At 45.2% G+C, this 16,115-nt stretch overlaps 1 protein-coding gene across 2 annotated transcripts in view; it reads left to right on the plus strand.

Annotated features, from left to right (window-relative positions):
- Positions 1-16,115, plus strand: part of LOC121552524 (pleckstrin homology domain-containing family G member 3) — a 117,050-nt gene that overhangs the window by 52,314 nt on the left and 48,621 nt on the right. Inside the window, exon 1 of one of the 2 annotated variants that reach the window (XM_041865479.2) lies at positions 14,792-15,094. The exons of the other annotated variant lie outside the window; for it this stretch is intronic. Within the exon in view, the coding sequence (XP_041721413.2) occupies positions 14,887-15,094 (208 nt within the window). The 5' untranslated portion in view covers positions 14,792-14,886. Of the gene's footprint in view, positions 1-14,791; positions 15,095-16,115 lie in introns of those variants that run through there. 2 annotated transcript variants of the gene reach the window in all.

Below are 16,115 nucleotides of genomic sequence, written 5' to 3' on the forward strand. Positions count from 1 at the left end.
GCCCATTCCTCCATGCAGATCTCCTCTAGAGCAGTGATGTTTTGGGGCTGTCGCTGGGCAACACGGACTTTCAACTCCCTCCAAAGATTTTCTATGGGGTTGAGATCTGGAGACTGGCTAGGCCACTCCAGGACCTTGAAATGCTTCTCCTTCGTTGGCCGGGCGGTGTGTTTGGGATCATTGTCATGCTGAAAGACCCAGCCACGTTTCATCTTCAATGCCCTTGCTGATGGAAGGAGGTTTTCACTCAAAATCTCACGATACATGGCCCCATTCATTCTTTCCTTTACACGGATCAGTCGTCCTGGTCCCTTTGCAGAAAAACAGCCCCAAAGCATGATGTTTCCACCCCCATGCTTCACAGTAGGTATGGTGTTCTTTGGATGCAACTCAGCATTCTTTGTCCTCCAAACACGACGAGTTGAGTTTTTACCAAAAAGTTCTATTTTGGTTTCATCTGACCATATGACATTCTCCCAATCCTCTTCTGGATCATCCAAATGCACTCTAGCAAACTTCAGACGGGCCTGGACATGTACTGGCTTAAGCAGGGGGGACACGTCTCGCACTGCAGGATTTGAGTCCCTGGCGGCGTAGTGTGTTACTGATGGTAGGCTTTGTTACTTTGGTCCCAGCTCTCTGCAGGTCATTCACTAGGTCCCCCGTGTGGTTCTGGGATTTTTGCTCACCGTTCTTGTGATCATTTTGACCCCACGGGGTGAGATCTTGCGTGGAGCCCCAGATCGAGGGAGATTATCAGTGGTCTTGTATGTCTTCCATTTCCTAATAATTGCTCCCACAGTTGATTTCTTCAAACCAAGCTGCTTACCTATTGCAGATTCAGTCTTCCCAGCCTGGTGCAGGTCTACAATGTTGTTTCTGGTGTCCTTTGACAGCTCTTTGGTCTTGGCCATAGTGGAGTTTGGAGTGTGACTGTTTGCGGTTGTGGACAGGTGTCTTTTATACTGATAACAAGTTCAAACAGGTGCCATTAATACAGGTAACGAGTGGAGGACAGAGGAGCCTCTTAAAGAAGAAGTTTCAGGTCTGTGAGAGCCAGAAATCTTGCTTGTTTGTAGGTGACCGAATACTTATTTTCCACCATAATTTGCAAATAAATTCATTAAAAATCCTACAATGTGATTTTCTGGATTTTTTTCCCTCAATTTGTCTGTCATAGTTGACGTGTACCTATGATGAAAATTACAGGCCTCTCTCATCTTTTTAAGTGGGAGAACTTGCACAATTGGTGGCTGACTAAATACTTTTTTCCCCCAATGTATGTAGATACATCGCATCTACTACAAGACCATGGTGCTTGCCTACGGAGCTGTGAGGGGAACGGCACCTCCTTACCTTCAGGCTCTGATCAGACCCTACACCCAAACGAGGGCACTACGTTCATCCACCTCTGGCCTGCTAGCCCCCCTACCTCTACGGAAGCACAGTTCCCGCTCAGCCCAGTCAAAACTATTTTCTGCTCTGGCACCCCAATGGTGGAACAAGCTCCCCCACGACGCCAGGACAGCGGAGTCACTGACTACCTTCCGGAGACACTTGATACCCTACCTCTTTAAGGAATACCTGGAATAGTATAAAGTAATCCTTCTACCCGCCCCTCCCCCCCATAAAAAGAAAAAAAAAGAAAAGTGGTTGTCCCACTGGCTATCATAAGTTGAATGCACCAATTTGTAAGTCGCTCTGGATAAGAGCGTCTGCTAAATAATGTAAATGTACATACACACACACACCAGTCTGCCATGAAACACTCTGCACAAGTCATTTATTGTTTTAAGTGTGTAACATAACACTCCAGAGAAGCACATCTCTAGCTGCCCACACAAGCCCCAGAGAGGCTTGGATAAAGCTCAGCCCCAGTTGCTGTGCTTTACCTCCGTAGTGAGGGCATATTGTCTGGAGGGAGTCACTAAGAGAGGCAGAGGACGGGGCAGGCTGCGGTGTTTCCAGTGGTGGAAAAAGTACCCAATTGTCTTTCTTGAGTAAAAGTAAAGATGCCTTAGTAGAAAATGACTCAAGTAAAAGTCAGTCACCCAGTAAAGTAGTACTATTTGAGTAAAATTATTTGGTTTTAAATATACTTAAGTATCAAAAATAAATGTCAAATTCCTTATATTAAGCAAACCAGACTGCACCATTTTATTTTTTTGTTATGTTTTTTTTTAATTTACGGATAGCCATGTGCACACTCCAACACTCAGACATAATTTACAAACGAAGCATTTGTGTTTAGTGAGTCCGCCAGATCAGAGGCAGTATTGGACCATTTTCCTGTCCTGCTAGCCATGCAAAATGTAACAAGTACCTTTTGAGTGTCAGGAAAAATGTATGGAGTAAAAAGTACATTATTTTATTTAGGAATGTAGTGAAGTAAATGTAATAAATAGTAAAGTACAGATACCAAAAAACTACTTAAATAGTACTTTAAAGTATTTTTACTTAAGCACTTTACACCACTGCTTATTTCACACCAGACATCCACTTTACTTAACACCCCTAGAGACAGACACTCACCAGGAATTTACAGAATTACAGTAAGGAGTTTGGAATGACTCCTGACTGGAATCTCAGTTATTCTGCCACGTCCGCAGCCCACAAATTAATCAAATATTTGTGCGTTCCCTGGACACAAGGAGTTCATCTTGCACAATCCCTCTCGGCGTGTTAGAATACCGAAATGTGAAAACTGTCTTGCAGGTGTTCTTTTGTGTGGTTATAATAACGATACCGGATTTAATTTCTACAGTACTTTACGCTGTAACTCACCTCGTCCACCACCCTGTAGCTAGCGCCCACCTGGGTGTTGCCATGGTAGCTAGTCTGCACCAGAAAGGTCACTACACATCAGCCAATTAGGAAACTTCCGATATTAAGCTCAAGCTGAATGACTCGTTCTCGGGAAAGGAATGAGTACATAAATCATGACCAATTGTTCAACGAGACATAACTCATCATGTGATTTTACTCTTTCCACTTATTCTGGGTAAGCAGCACCTTTCCATTTACCTTGAACTTTTCAAGACCACAATTGAAGGTGCTGACGGTGATACAAAACCAACCATACACCACATGAGTGATCCCCTGCACGTTAATCCAGATCCACTTTGCATATCGTTTGCTTGTTAACAATAGCCATATTAGAGGGTGGAGGGAATAAGAAGTAGCCTGGTCCCAGATCAGTCTTGCCAACTCTAGTGATCAATGTCATAAGAGTTGGCTCTACAGAATAACCAGATCTGGGACCAGGCTAGGGAGGAAGCGCTCCAGTGGAACGGACTGTGTTGTCCTATTCTCTGATTTGGTGATCTTTTGTTCTCGTTGTGGCGCACCAGGCAAACCCCCTCAAGAGAACCCTTGTGTTTCCCAAACAGACCGGCATTATGCTTCTGCCCAAGACAGAAAACCCAGCCATGGGATAAACAAGCGCCCTCACAAAAGGGCATCGCTGCTTTTTCTTTAGTATGGGGGCAGGCGGTACGACAACATGAAAAATGCGATGACATAAGTGTTACCATCTTTGTCTGTATACTCTTCACTAAATGGCAAAAATACCACAATGTATATTGTTATTGTCCAAGAGCTTGTATATATTGTGATTATGATACTGTACAGCTAGGATCCCTGGGAGTACTTGGCCTATCCACAGTTGGTACTTGAGAAGACTCATGAGATCATAGGCTTACTGGTAAAATGCACATGAGGAGGTACTTCAGGGGAGCTCTGGGCAAAGCAAAATTCAGTTGGTGGTACAGTAAACAAATCTGGTAGGAACCGCTGCTCTACAGAATGGACCTGCACTGTTGTGCTGTTTCTCCATAGAAACATACAGTTGTCAGAATCCATGTTTTCCCTGCTTCCCAAAGCAGCTGTCTATCAACCAGCTGCCACCACCCCTCTGGTCTCGTCTGTCACAACACCTGTAGAGAACACTCCATTCCCAGAACATTTGATTCCAGGCTAACAATGGCTACCTTTTTTAGGGTTGCCAAATCCTGGAGACTTTCCCCAAATTCCTTCCCAGTTGGAGGATTCCCTCCCTGTTTATTCCCTCCTGATTCCGGGAGTTCTCCAAATGGGATTGCTGGTAAAGCTGGGAAGTTTGTTAGCGTTTCCAGGAATGTTGCAACCCTAGCTTCCTTTTCATGTATTTCGTGTTGGGTTTTAATTATAGCTATATGTGTTGACAGGAAATACAGGTTTTAATTATAGATATAGTTATTGACAGGAAATACAGGTTTTAATTATAGATATAGTTATTGACAGGAAATACAGGTTTTAATTATAGCTATATGTTTTGACAGGAAATACAGGTGCGGTTTAAAAGCAGATTCCTCCTCTACTCTGAATACCTATGTGTCAGTCAGTGTGATGAGAAATTCCTTTTTTACTGAAGAAGTGATTTGATAAGAGCCAGTGAACCCCAGAACACTTGATAGAGTTTTGGACGTTGTGCAATACATAGTTCAGGACTGCTGTGTCTATCTGTGGGCTTTGTGCGTGTTTGTATACGCCCAAACTTATGCTGTTTGTCTATTTTCGTGTCCACTTTCATTTGCAAGCACATTCTATTTTTGTAAATCTATTCATTGCCCATGTTCGAAAAACATACTAACAAAAGCTGTTACCTTTTATAGGGCAATTCCACCACTTTCCAACTTAATTTTTGTAATCTAGTTTAAAGTTTTAATGTCACATGCACAAGTACAGTGAAATGCCTTTCTTGCAAACTCAAAACCCAACAATGCTATAATCAATAACAATAAAAAACACACACGAGAAATAAGAATAGGAAATATGAAATACACAATTAAGTAAGTAAGCATACTATATACAGGAAATATTTAAAAAGTCACTTCAAATTCTGTATTTACAATGTGCAGGGATACTGGAGTGATGGGGGTAGATATGTATAGGGGTAAGGTGACTATATACAGGGTCAGTTCCAGTACCATATTTACAATGTGCAGGGATACTGGAGTGATGGGGGTAGATATGTATAGGGGTAAGGGGACTAGGCATCAGGATATAAGATAAACAGAGTAGCAGCAGCTTGCATGTGAGTGTGTGTGCGTGTATGTAGAGTCAGTGCATATTATGTGTGAGTGAGAAAATGATGGAGTGAGTGTTTGTGTGTGTGTGTGTTGGAGTGACAGTGTATGTGAGTGTGCAGGGCCCTGTGAGTGTGATAGAGACAGTGCAAAGATTAAAATAAAGATACAAGGTTAAGTCTGTGTAGCTATTTTGTTAGCTATTTATCAGTCTTATTGCTTGGGGATAGAAGCTGTTCAAGAGCCTGTTGGTGTCAGACTTGATGCACCGGTACCTCTTGCCGTGCGACAGCAGAGAAAATAGTCTATGGCTTGGGTGGTTGGGGTCTTTGACGATTTTCCGTGCCTTCTTTTCACACCGCTTGATATAGAGGTCCTGGATGGCAGGGAGCTCGGCCCCAGTTATGTACTGGGCTGTCCTCACCACCCTCTATAGCGCCATGCGATTTAGGGTGGTGCTGTTGCCATACCAAGCAGTGATACCAGCCAGTCAATATGCTCTCAATGGTACAGCTGTAGAACCTTTTGAGGATTTGAGGGCCCATGCCAAACTTTTTCAACCTCCTGAGGGGGAAGAGGCACTGTTGCGCTTTCTTCACGGCTGGGTGTGTCCACGATCAGCTCCTTGGTCTTGCTGACGTTGAGGGAGATGTTGTTGCTCTGGCACCACACTGCCAGGTCACGGACCTCCTCTCTGTATGTTGACTCCTCGTTGCCGGTGATCAGGCCTACCACGACGTGTCGTCAGCGAACTTGATGATGGTATTGGAGTTGTGCGTGGCCACACAGTCGTGGATGAACCGGGATTATAGGAGGGGACTAAGCACACACCCCTGAGGGGCCCCCGTGTTGAGGGTCAACGTGGTGGAGGTGATGTTGCCTACCCTCACCACCTGGGGCCGGACCGTCAGGAAGTCCAGGATCCAGTTCCAGAGGGAGGTGTTCAGACCCAGAGTCCTAAGCTTGGTGACGAGCTTGGAGGGGACAATGGTGTTGAACGCTAAGCTGTAGTGAATGAACAGCACTCTCACATTGGTATTCCTCTTATCTAGGTGGGTGAGGGCAGTGTGGAGAGCAATTGAGATTGCGTCGTCTATGGATCTGTTGGGGCGGTATGCAAATTGGAGTGGGTCAAGCGTGCATAAAATGCTTTGTTCTCAAAGTGTGCATAAAATGCATTGAGTTCATCTGGTAGAGAGGCATCGTTGGGCAGATCACGGTTGGGTCTTCCTTTTGTAATCCATAATGGACTGTAGCATCAGGGTTGTCTACGATAGCTCTGTGTGCGGTAGCCCTGTTCTTTAGTTTAGCGCCAACCTCTGTGTTAATCCAGGGCTTTTGATTTGGGAAGCAGCAAACCCACACCGTCGGTACAAAGTCGGCGATGCATTTCCTAATGAAGCTGAGGTTGTTAGCTCGTCAACGTTATCGGCAGTCTCAACATATTCCAATCAGAGCTAGCAAAGCAGTCCTGTAGCATGACCTCTGATTCTGGTGACCATGTCTCAACGGAGCGAAACGCGGGTACTTCCTGTTTCAGCTTCTGCTTGTAAACAGGAAGCAAGAGTACGGAGTCATGATCTGATTTGCCGAATGGCGGACGAGGGAGGGCCTTGTATGCTTGCTTGTGGGTAGAATAGCAGTGGTCTAGGACTTTATCGCCCCTAGTGGCGTTGGAGACATGTTGATCAAAGTTGGGCATCACGTGTCTTAGTAATGCTTAATTAAAAATCGCCAGCACCAGAAAGACAGCCTCTGGGTGTAGGTTTTCCTGCTTGTTTATAGCCTTATACAGTTAGTTAAGTGCCAGCTTGTTATTTTTATTGTCCTGAGGTGGAATGTATACAGCAGACACAATAACAGCTGAAAACTCCCTTGGGCCGTAGACGGGTCGGCATTTGGCCATCAGGTATTCCAAGACGGGTGAACAGTGGGTCGACACTTTCACCGCACTGGCATTAGCACACCAGTTGGAGTTTCCGCCGGCGTTTCCTCTTGGGTAGCCCGAAAATTGGGTTGGAATTACAGAGAGAGCCCAGGGCAGATGAGTCGAAGTAGAAGCTGGAATTGGTGTATATTACTGGTTCTCTGATGTTCAATAGTTCTTGTCGGTTGTAAGAAATAATAGCGGATACATCTGGTGAAAATAGAGTAAAAAGAAACAACAAAAGCATCACATAATAGCAAAGTTGGGTTGGAGTTTGCAAAACGGCAGCCATACAGTACGGCGCCATCTTTATATAATCTCCAATACCAGTGTCTACATATGTGAAAACGGCGCATTTCTACGTCTTGTAGATTATTTTTCTTCTACCTGATGACATCATCAAAAGTAAAAAAAAAATTAAAACAGTGATTTTCAAACACTACGAGAGTCGCGGGGATGTGGGGAGAAAGAAAGACCCTCCCTCTGGCTAGAAACTAGTTGCAGGTTTTGAAGTCACCGTTTTTCTTACTTTTAATCCTACCCTGTGATGCCAAAGAGAAGCATTTTTCGTATATTTTTAACCACGAATCATAGAAACGTGCCATTTTCACATATGTAGACACTGGTATAGTGCTGGAGATAATGAATATGAGGTTGAAAAGTGGTGGAATTGCCCTTTAAAGATGAACCATTTGGGCTCTCTTTAGAGTCACTTATCTGATTTCCAAAGCTGACTTTAAATGAATTAGGCTTTCAATGGGCACTGACGTCATCTACCCTTCTCAGCAATGCCATCTAAGGATAATCCCAAATGCCCACGCTGGTTAAGTGAAACTGGCAAGGCATGCCCAGTAGTCGATTTACTGCAATTAGCATTGAAAGAATACATTTATATTTGTGTCGTCTTTTTTTCCGGAGCACTCTTATTGGCCGCAGAGACAACATTTTGCTGTTTTAACCCTTTACACTCATGGGAATTGGCCTATATGGATGGGGCTAAATGTAAATGTTTCTTACAGAAGAAATACAGTATGAAATGCATATGCATAACCATGGTAGCAATTGAAAGGGAACAGTTAGGAGATTATGTGGAAATTATTACACCAAAAGTGAGTACGCAACAGTTCACAAGACTGAATCCAAACAGTACACTGTTGATATTATTTTACATTTACATTTTGCTGCATTTGTTGATAATGAAATAAGACAAAAAAATGACAAGGGTTTGAGTGAGAGGACTAACTTGCATAGGCTCGTTCTGTCCAGGGTATGACACCTTGTCGTCTTGTAACTACATCAAACATAGTGATCATAAAGGTTGACACTGTATATGAGTTTTATGCTATGGAAATGTGAAGTGCACATTTGGACTGTTTGGCTTGCTTGTATGACATCAAAGCGGTATTTATTATAATCTTCAACGTCTCATCTTTCAAAATACATAGTCCTCTTAATTTACAGCATTTCCCTCACTCGGAACAACAAAACATTTGCACAAGTTGCCTAATTTAGCGGGAGGGATGGGGGCAACGTTTTGTCGAGTGAGGAAATCAAATTCTGAACGGCTTTCGGTCAAAAACCCATACAGCGCTGTGAAGCGCAGAGCCAGAGCTCTGACATGTATAGAATGTTACTGAACGGCCACGGCGTTCCAATTTAGCTGTTTATCATCTGCAATTTTCAACCTGTATACGGGTATGAGAGTAAAGGGTTAAAGCATATTTCCTGCAATTTTGCATATTTTCCCATGGCATGGGGTGGAGAGAACATTTTACAGTTTTAAAGCTAATTTCCTGCAATTCTACACATTTTGCCATGGCTTATGCTGTGTTCTTCTGCTATTGGAGTGACTCATACATTATAACAACATCAATGGGTCACCATGCCATGCCATTTTTTTGAATTTTAGATTCTCCTTGACTGGGTCGTTTTTTGGGGTGGAGATTGTTAGTTCTCAAAGATGATCTTATTTAAAAACATATAGATCCATTATGTTTTCTACATACATACTTACATCTGGTTTTAGTCATTTAAGTTTACACTGAAAACATTTTACCATCCCGAAAATTATAATATACACTGCTCAAAAAAATAAAGGGAACACTTAAACAACACAATGTAACTCCAAGTCAATCACACTTCTGTGAAAAAAAATATAAAAAAATAAATCAAACTGTCCACTTAGGAAGCAACACTGATTGACAATACATTTCACATGCTGTTGTGCAAATGGAATAGAAAACAGGTGGAAATTATAGGCAATTAGCAAGACACCTCCAATAAAGGACTGGTTTTGCAGGTGGTGACCACAGACCACTTCTCAGTTCCTATGCTTCCTGGCTGATGTTTTGGTCACTTTTGAATGCTGGTGGTGCTTTCACTCTAGTGGTAGCATGAGACGGAGTCTACAACCCACGCAAGTGGCTCAGGTAGTGCAGCTCATCCAGGATGGCACATCAATGCGAGCTGTGGCAAGAAGGTTTGCTGTGTCTGTCAGAGTAGTGTCCAGAGCATGGAGGCGCTACCAGGAGACAGGCCAGTACATCAGGAGATGTGGAGGAGGCCGTAGGAGGGCAACAACCCAGCAGCAGAACTGCTACCTCTGCCTTTGTGCAAGGAGGAGCAGGAGGAGCACTGCCAGAGCCCTGCAAAATGACCTCCAGCAGGCCACAAATGTGCATGTGTCTGCTCAAACGGTCAGAAACAAACTCCATGAGGGTGGTATGAGGGCCCGACGTCCACAGGTGGGGGTTGTGCTTACAGCCCAACACCGTGCAGGACGTTTGGCATTTGCCAGAGAACACCAAGATTGGCAAATTCGCCACTGGCGCCCTGTGCTCTTCACAGATGAAAGCAGGTTCACACTGAGCACATGTGACAGACGTGACAGAGTCTGGAGACGCCGTGGAGAACATTCTGCTGCCTGCAACATCCTCCAGCATGACCGGTTTGGCGGTGGGTCAGTCATGGTGTGGGTGGCATTTCTTTGGGGGGCCGCACAGCCCTCCATGTGCTCGCCAGAGGTAGCCTGCCTGCCATTAGGTACCGAGATGAGATCCTCAGACCCCTTGTGAGACCATATGCTGGTGTGGTTGGCCCTGGGTTCCTCCTAATGCAAGACAATGCTAGACCTCATGTGGCTGGAGTGTGTCAGCAGTTCCTGCAAGAGGAAGGCATTGATGCTATGGACTGGCCCGCCCGTTCCCCAGACCTGAATCCAATTGAGCACATCTGGGACATCATGTCTCGCTCCATCCACCAACGCCACGTTGCACCACAGACTGTCCAGGAGTTGGCGGATGCTTTAGTCCAGGTCTGGGAGGAGATCCCTCAGGAGACCATCCGCCACCTCATCAGGAGCATGCCCAAGCGTTGTAGGGAGGTCATACAGGCACGTGGAGGCCACACACACTACTGAGCCTCATTTTGACTTGTTTTAAGGCCATTACATCAAAGTTGGATCAGCCTGTAGTGTGGTTTTCCACTTTAATTTTGAGGGTGATTCCAAATCCAGACCTCCATGGGTTGATACATTTGATTTCCATTGATAATTTTTGTGTGATTTTGTTGTCAGCACATTCAACTAAGTATTGAATAAGATGATTTCATTCATTCAGATCTAGGATGTGTTATTTTAGTGTTCCCTTTATTATTTTGAGCAGTGTATTATTTGTAATCATATTTTTAGGCGGCATCAATTTAGCAGCGCCGGCTGTTTGAGTGTGTGCCTTTACCGAATGAGTCAAACAAACACAACTCGCACACATCAGGCAGTGACCCCCTCCATGCCCACACGCAGCCTGTGCCATTTCACATTCCCAAGGATTTCCTGCCACTTCAAAGCCGCTCATAGGTCAGAGAGAAATAAGGACGGACTTCAAACCGACAAGCTCTGTAGGGAAAGAGCACTGGGTCCACGGCTTCCTCTGACCCCACACACAGAAAAGGGCATGGTCTTCTAAAGCTGAAAGTATTGAAATGGAATAGGAGTTGGAAAGGATGTGTTATGAGTAACAAAGAGAGGTGGGCACCACTGCACTGCCCACATCTCTGCCGTGCCATGACATGCCAAGGTGAGGTTGTGAGTCAGCACAGTAACACACCGGAGAGCTGCTGTTGTTGGGGGTTCACTGCCTTGCTCAAGGGCAGAACGGCATTAAAAGCGGAAGTCACATTCCTGTTGAATGCATTCAGTTGTGCAACTGATGTAACAATGGCGCCTTAGGGGATGGCTGCCGTTTTATGGACTCTTAACCAACCGTGCTATTTATTTATTTATTTTTCGCGTTGTTTGTAACTTATTTTGTACATAGTGTTGCTGCTACTGTCTCTTATGACCGAAAATAGCTTCTGGACATCAGAACAGTGATTAGTCACCTTGAACTGGACAAATATTTTTTATTTAATGAGTCGGACGAGAGGGATTTGCTACAGACACCCGACAGGGCCCTCATCCCTGTCATTCGCAGTAGAAAGAAAATGAGATATCGCGGTGCCTGGAAAGGTGCCGGCGACGAGTGGCTAATCTGCCTTCGATACTATTGGCCAATTTACAATCGCTTGATAATAAAGTGGACAAACTACAGGCATGTATATCCTACCAATGGGACATTAAAAACGGTAATATCTTATATTTCACCAAGTCGTGGCTGAACGAAGACATGAATAACATACAGCTGGCGGGTTATACACTGTATCGGCAGGATAGAACCGCAGCCTCTGGTAAGACAAAGTGTGGTGGTCTATGTATATTTGTAAACAACAGCTGGTGCACGATATCTAAGGAAGTCTCAAGGTTTTGCTCGCCTGAGGTAGAGTATCTCATGATAAGCTGTAGACCACACTATCTACCAACAGAGTTTTCATCTATATTCTTCGTAGCTGTCTATTTACCACCACAAACCGATGCTGGCACTAAGACCGCACTCATCAATGTATATGGCCATAACATGGATTACAGGTAACATCCGCTTTCAAGGAGCGGAACTCTAACCCGGACGCTTATAAGAAATCCCGCTATGCCCTCCGACGAACCATCAAACAGGCAAAGAGTCAATACAGGACTAAGATTGAATCGTACTACACTGGCTCTGACGCTCGTCGGATGTGGCAGGGCTTGCAAACTATTACAGACTACAAAGGGAAGCACAGCCGCGAGCTGCCCAGTGACACGAGCCTACCAGACGAGCTAAATTAATTCTATGCTCGCTTCGAGGCAAGTAACACTGAAACATGCATGAGAGCATCAGCTGTTCCGGATGACTGTGTGATCACGCTCTCCGTAGCCAATGTGAGTAAGACCTTTTAAACAGGTCAACATTCAGAAGGCCGCAGGGCCAGACGGATTACCAGGACGTGTACTCCGAGCATGCGCTGACCAACTGGCAAGTCTCTTAACTGACATTTTCAACCTCTCCCTGTCTGAGTCTGTAATACCAACATGTTTCAAGCAGACCACCATAGTCCCTGTGCCCAAGAACACTAAGGTAACCTGCCTAAATGACTACCGACCCGTAGCACTCACGTCTGTAGCCATGAAGTGCTTTGAAATGCTGGTCATGGCTCACATCAACACCATTATCCCAGAAACCCTAGACCCACTCCAATTTGCATACCGCCCCAACAGATCCACAGATGATGCAATCTCTATTGCACTCCACACTGCCCTTTCACACATGGACAAAAGGAACACCTATGTGAGAATGCTATTCATTGACTACAGCTCAGCGTTCAACACCATAGTGCCCTCAAAGCTCATCACTAAGCTTAGGACCCTGGGACTAAACACCTCCCTCTGCAACTGGATCCTGGACTTTCTGCCGGGCCACCCCCAGGTGGTAAGGGTAGGTAACAACACATCCGCCATGTTGATCCTCAACACGGGGGCCCCTCAGGGGTGCGTGCTCAGTCCCCTCCTGTACTCCCTGTTCACTCATGACTGCATGGCCAGGCACGACTCCAACACCATCATTTCAGTTTGCAGATGACACAACAGTGGTAGGCCTGATCACCGACAACAACGAGAAAGCCTATAGGGAGGAGGTCAGAGACCTGGCCGTGTGGTGCCAGGACAACAACCTCTCCCTCAACGTGATCAAGACAAAGGAGAAAATTAGAAGATGACCGAGCTCGCCCCCATTCTCATCGACGGAGCTGTAGTGGAGCAGGTTGAGAGCTTCAAGATCCTTGGTGTCCACATCACCAACAAACTAACATGGTCCAAGCACACAAAGACAGTCATGAAGAGGGCACGACAAAACCTATTCCCCCAAAGGAGACTGAAAAGATTTGGCATGGGTCCTCAGATCCTCAAAAAGTTCTACAGCTGCACCATCGAGAGCATCCTGACTGGTTGCATCACTGCCTGGTATGGCAACTGCTCTGCTTCCGACCGGAGGGTAGTGCGTACGGCCCAGTATATCTCTGTGGCCAAGCTTCCTGCCATCCAGGACCTCTATACCTGGCGGTGTCAGAGGAAGGCCCTAAAAATTGTCCAAGAGGCTTCTAAACAGCTTCTACCCCCGAGCCATAAGACTCCCGAACATCTAATCAAATGGCCACCCCCCTATTTATACGCTGCCGCTTCTCTCTGTTTATTATCTATGCATAGTCACTTTAATAACTCTACCTACATGTACATATTACCTCAATTATCTCGACTAACCGGTGCCCCCGCACATTGACTCGATACTGGTACCCCTTGTATATAGCCTCGCTATTGTTATTTTTACTGCTACTGCTATTTTCTTTGTTGGTATTCTTTCTTACATTTACATTTAAGTCATTTAGCAGATAAACTGCATTGTTGGTTAAGGGGTTGTAAGTAAGCATTTCACTGTAAGGTCTACACCTGTTGTATTCGGCGCATGTGACAAATAAAATTTGATTTGATTTGACTAGGTATTCCACCCCCCACCACACACATACACACTTAATGGCACTGGACTAGGATACATAGTGCTTTTCCAGAGCTTTACATTACACTGTATGGGGAAAACTCACCTAACACACGGCCCACCTTCAGTGGCCTGTATGAAAGTTGCAGTTGTCACTGTAGAGAATGTAAAGGGACTGTTCTCATGTTCTACATTGCATTAATCTTATTGTTGTCAAACACTATGGTTAGATATGGCATTGTTCATGATCATTTCACCTGGTACTGCCCTTGGCACTTTTCAATTGAGCTCATACCAACCTTGGTCTTGTCTGCTCATGGTTTGAGAATAATAGTATGATGCCAAATCCTTCTCACCCTTCGGCTGATTAGGGTAGAAATATAATTAATTTCATTCTATTTCTATGTAGCTACCTCACCACAAGGCTTTTTAAAAAATGTCTTTCTCATTTGATGCTTTTTCTCAGTGTGTGTGTGTGCAGCAGTATTCCTCAGACACTGGGTGCTATTGTTCTGAGAGCCGAGGCACACTGCCTCCCTAGGCAACCACTCCTCCTCTCCGTTGGAAAGGTGGAACGAGAGAGTGAGGAGGGGGCGAGGGAGGGAGAAGTCTCTAGTGGAAGCCAAGGCTGGGAGGGGAGATGACGTTACATGCTGTGCATTCTTGTAATCACAATCTAACCTCCCTCCCTCCCTTTCTTCCAACCACCCTTCCTCTCTTTCTTTTATGGTCATACTTTGCGTTTGACACCTAACGCCCTCCCTAGTTGAAATGGGCGTGTGCATGTGTTCGTGAGTGTGTGTGTGTGTGTGTGTTGTGGGCGCGGCAAGGCCAGGTAGCTTCCTCAGTTGCCTTCCACTTGTGGAGCTGTAGAAGAGTGTTTCTGAAGCTCCCACCGGGAACACTGTTCAGTACCTTTACCTCCATGGGTTTGTGTAAGACTGCACCTTGTTAAGAAGAGTTGTCGAGACGAGCGGGTTCTCAAGTTTAGTACCCCATGAAGTGGCCTGGAGTGGGTCAGTCCAGTGGGTCAGTGCCCTCAGTGTGTGGGCAGCGAAAGAGAGCCATGAGCACTCTGGGTCGGTCCAAGGACAGAATCTGGGGGGTCGCCCTCAGACCGGGCATGGAGGTAGCCACCCGCCGGAGCGCCTGGGAGGAGAGACGGCTCCTGAACGGATTCAACCGCAGGTTAACCCGCTGGTTTGGTGAGTCCTCGCCTCTGGAAATTGTTGGAGGGTAGTATTCTCTGTTCATATTTACGATGTTCACATTCAGTCTTAGTTCCCTTACAATGCTCCCAAGGATTACGTTGTTTTAGGGGGGGAAGCAATGAGGTCAAGCTTTTAAACCTGATACTACTTCTTGACATAGTGCAAAGAATCTTAAAATCTGAGAACCTTTGTTCTACCGTCATCTTTCTTCACCCACCACTCGTTCTGATCGCCATTCACTTCCACTTTCCTGACTCATTATTTATAATGGGCTTTTTGAATGAATCCGCACCAACACTAAGATTGCTGCAATCAATGGAGTCTCCATTTATTTCTTGTCAGCATGATATTGCAGATTCGCCTTACTTATAGGAAGCCCAAGAGACAGGACCTCTAGGATGCTTTGGAGAAAGCCAGTGGGCTGTTTGCAGAGACCAAAGCCTGTATCCATGGGACCAAATCCGGTATCCATGGCATCCACAGTCTCCGGAGTGTCGGTTAAGTCCCGTGGCTTTATAAGCGCCTGCTGGTTGATTTGTGTGTTCACGGCACAGCAATGGTCGGGGAACCATATCCAGATGTGTTCCACTTCTCAAAAAAGGCACTTAGATTTTAACGGTGCGGAGGTTATTTGGTTTTAAGATTTATATGAATCATAATGATTGTTTACAGTCGTATCCCAACTGGTATTAGCGGAGTCGTAGCTGGATCTCCTTTGAAAATGCACTGTGGGACTTTGAAAGCCTGGACCCCCCCCCCTCCAGGTGAAAGCATCATTCACCATTAAAATGCTAAACATGGGTTGGTTTATTCTCCCTCCATGCCCGTCTACATGAATGGGGTTTACAGAAGTGAGATTTGTATTTATACTAGCCTGTGATTTATACGTGTAAACGCTAGTTCAAATATGTCACCACATGCCTGAGACTGTGTCTGCGTTGAGATTTATGTCTGTGTGCATAGAGAAATGACTTAATTTTGATTTATATTGTTTGGATAGATTTGAGTGCACGTG

Source organism: Coregonus clupeaformis, chromosome 36 (assembly GCF_020615455.1).
Source record: "Coregonus clupeaformis isolate EN_2021a chromosome 36, ASM2061545v1, whole genome shotgun sequence".
Taxonomy (NCBI): Eukaryota; Metazoa; Chordata; class Actinopteri; order Salmoniformes; family Salmonidae; genus Coregonus; species Coregonus clupeaformis.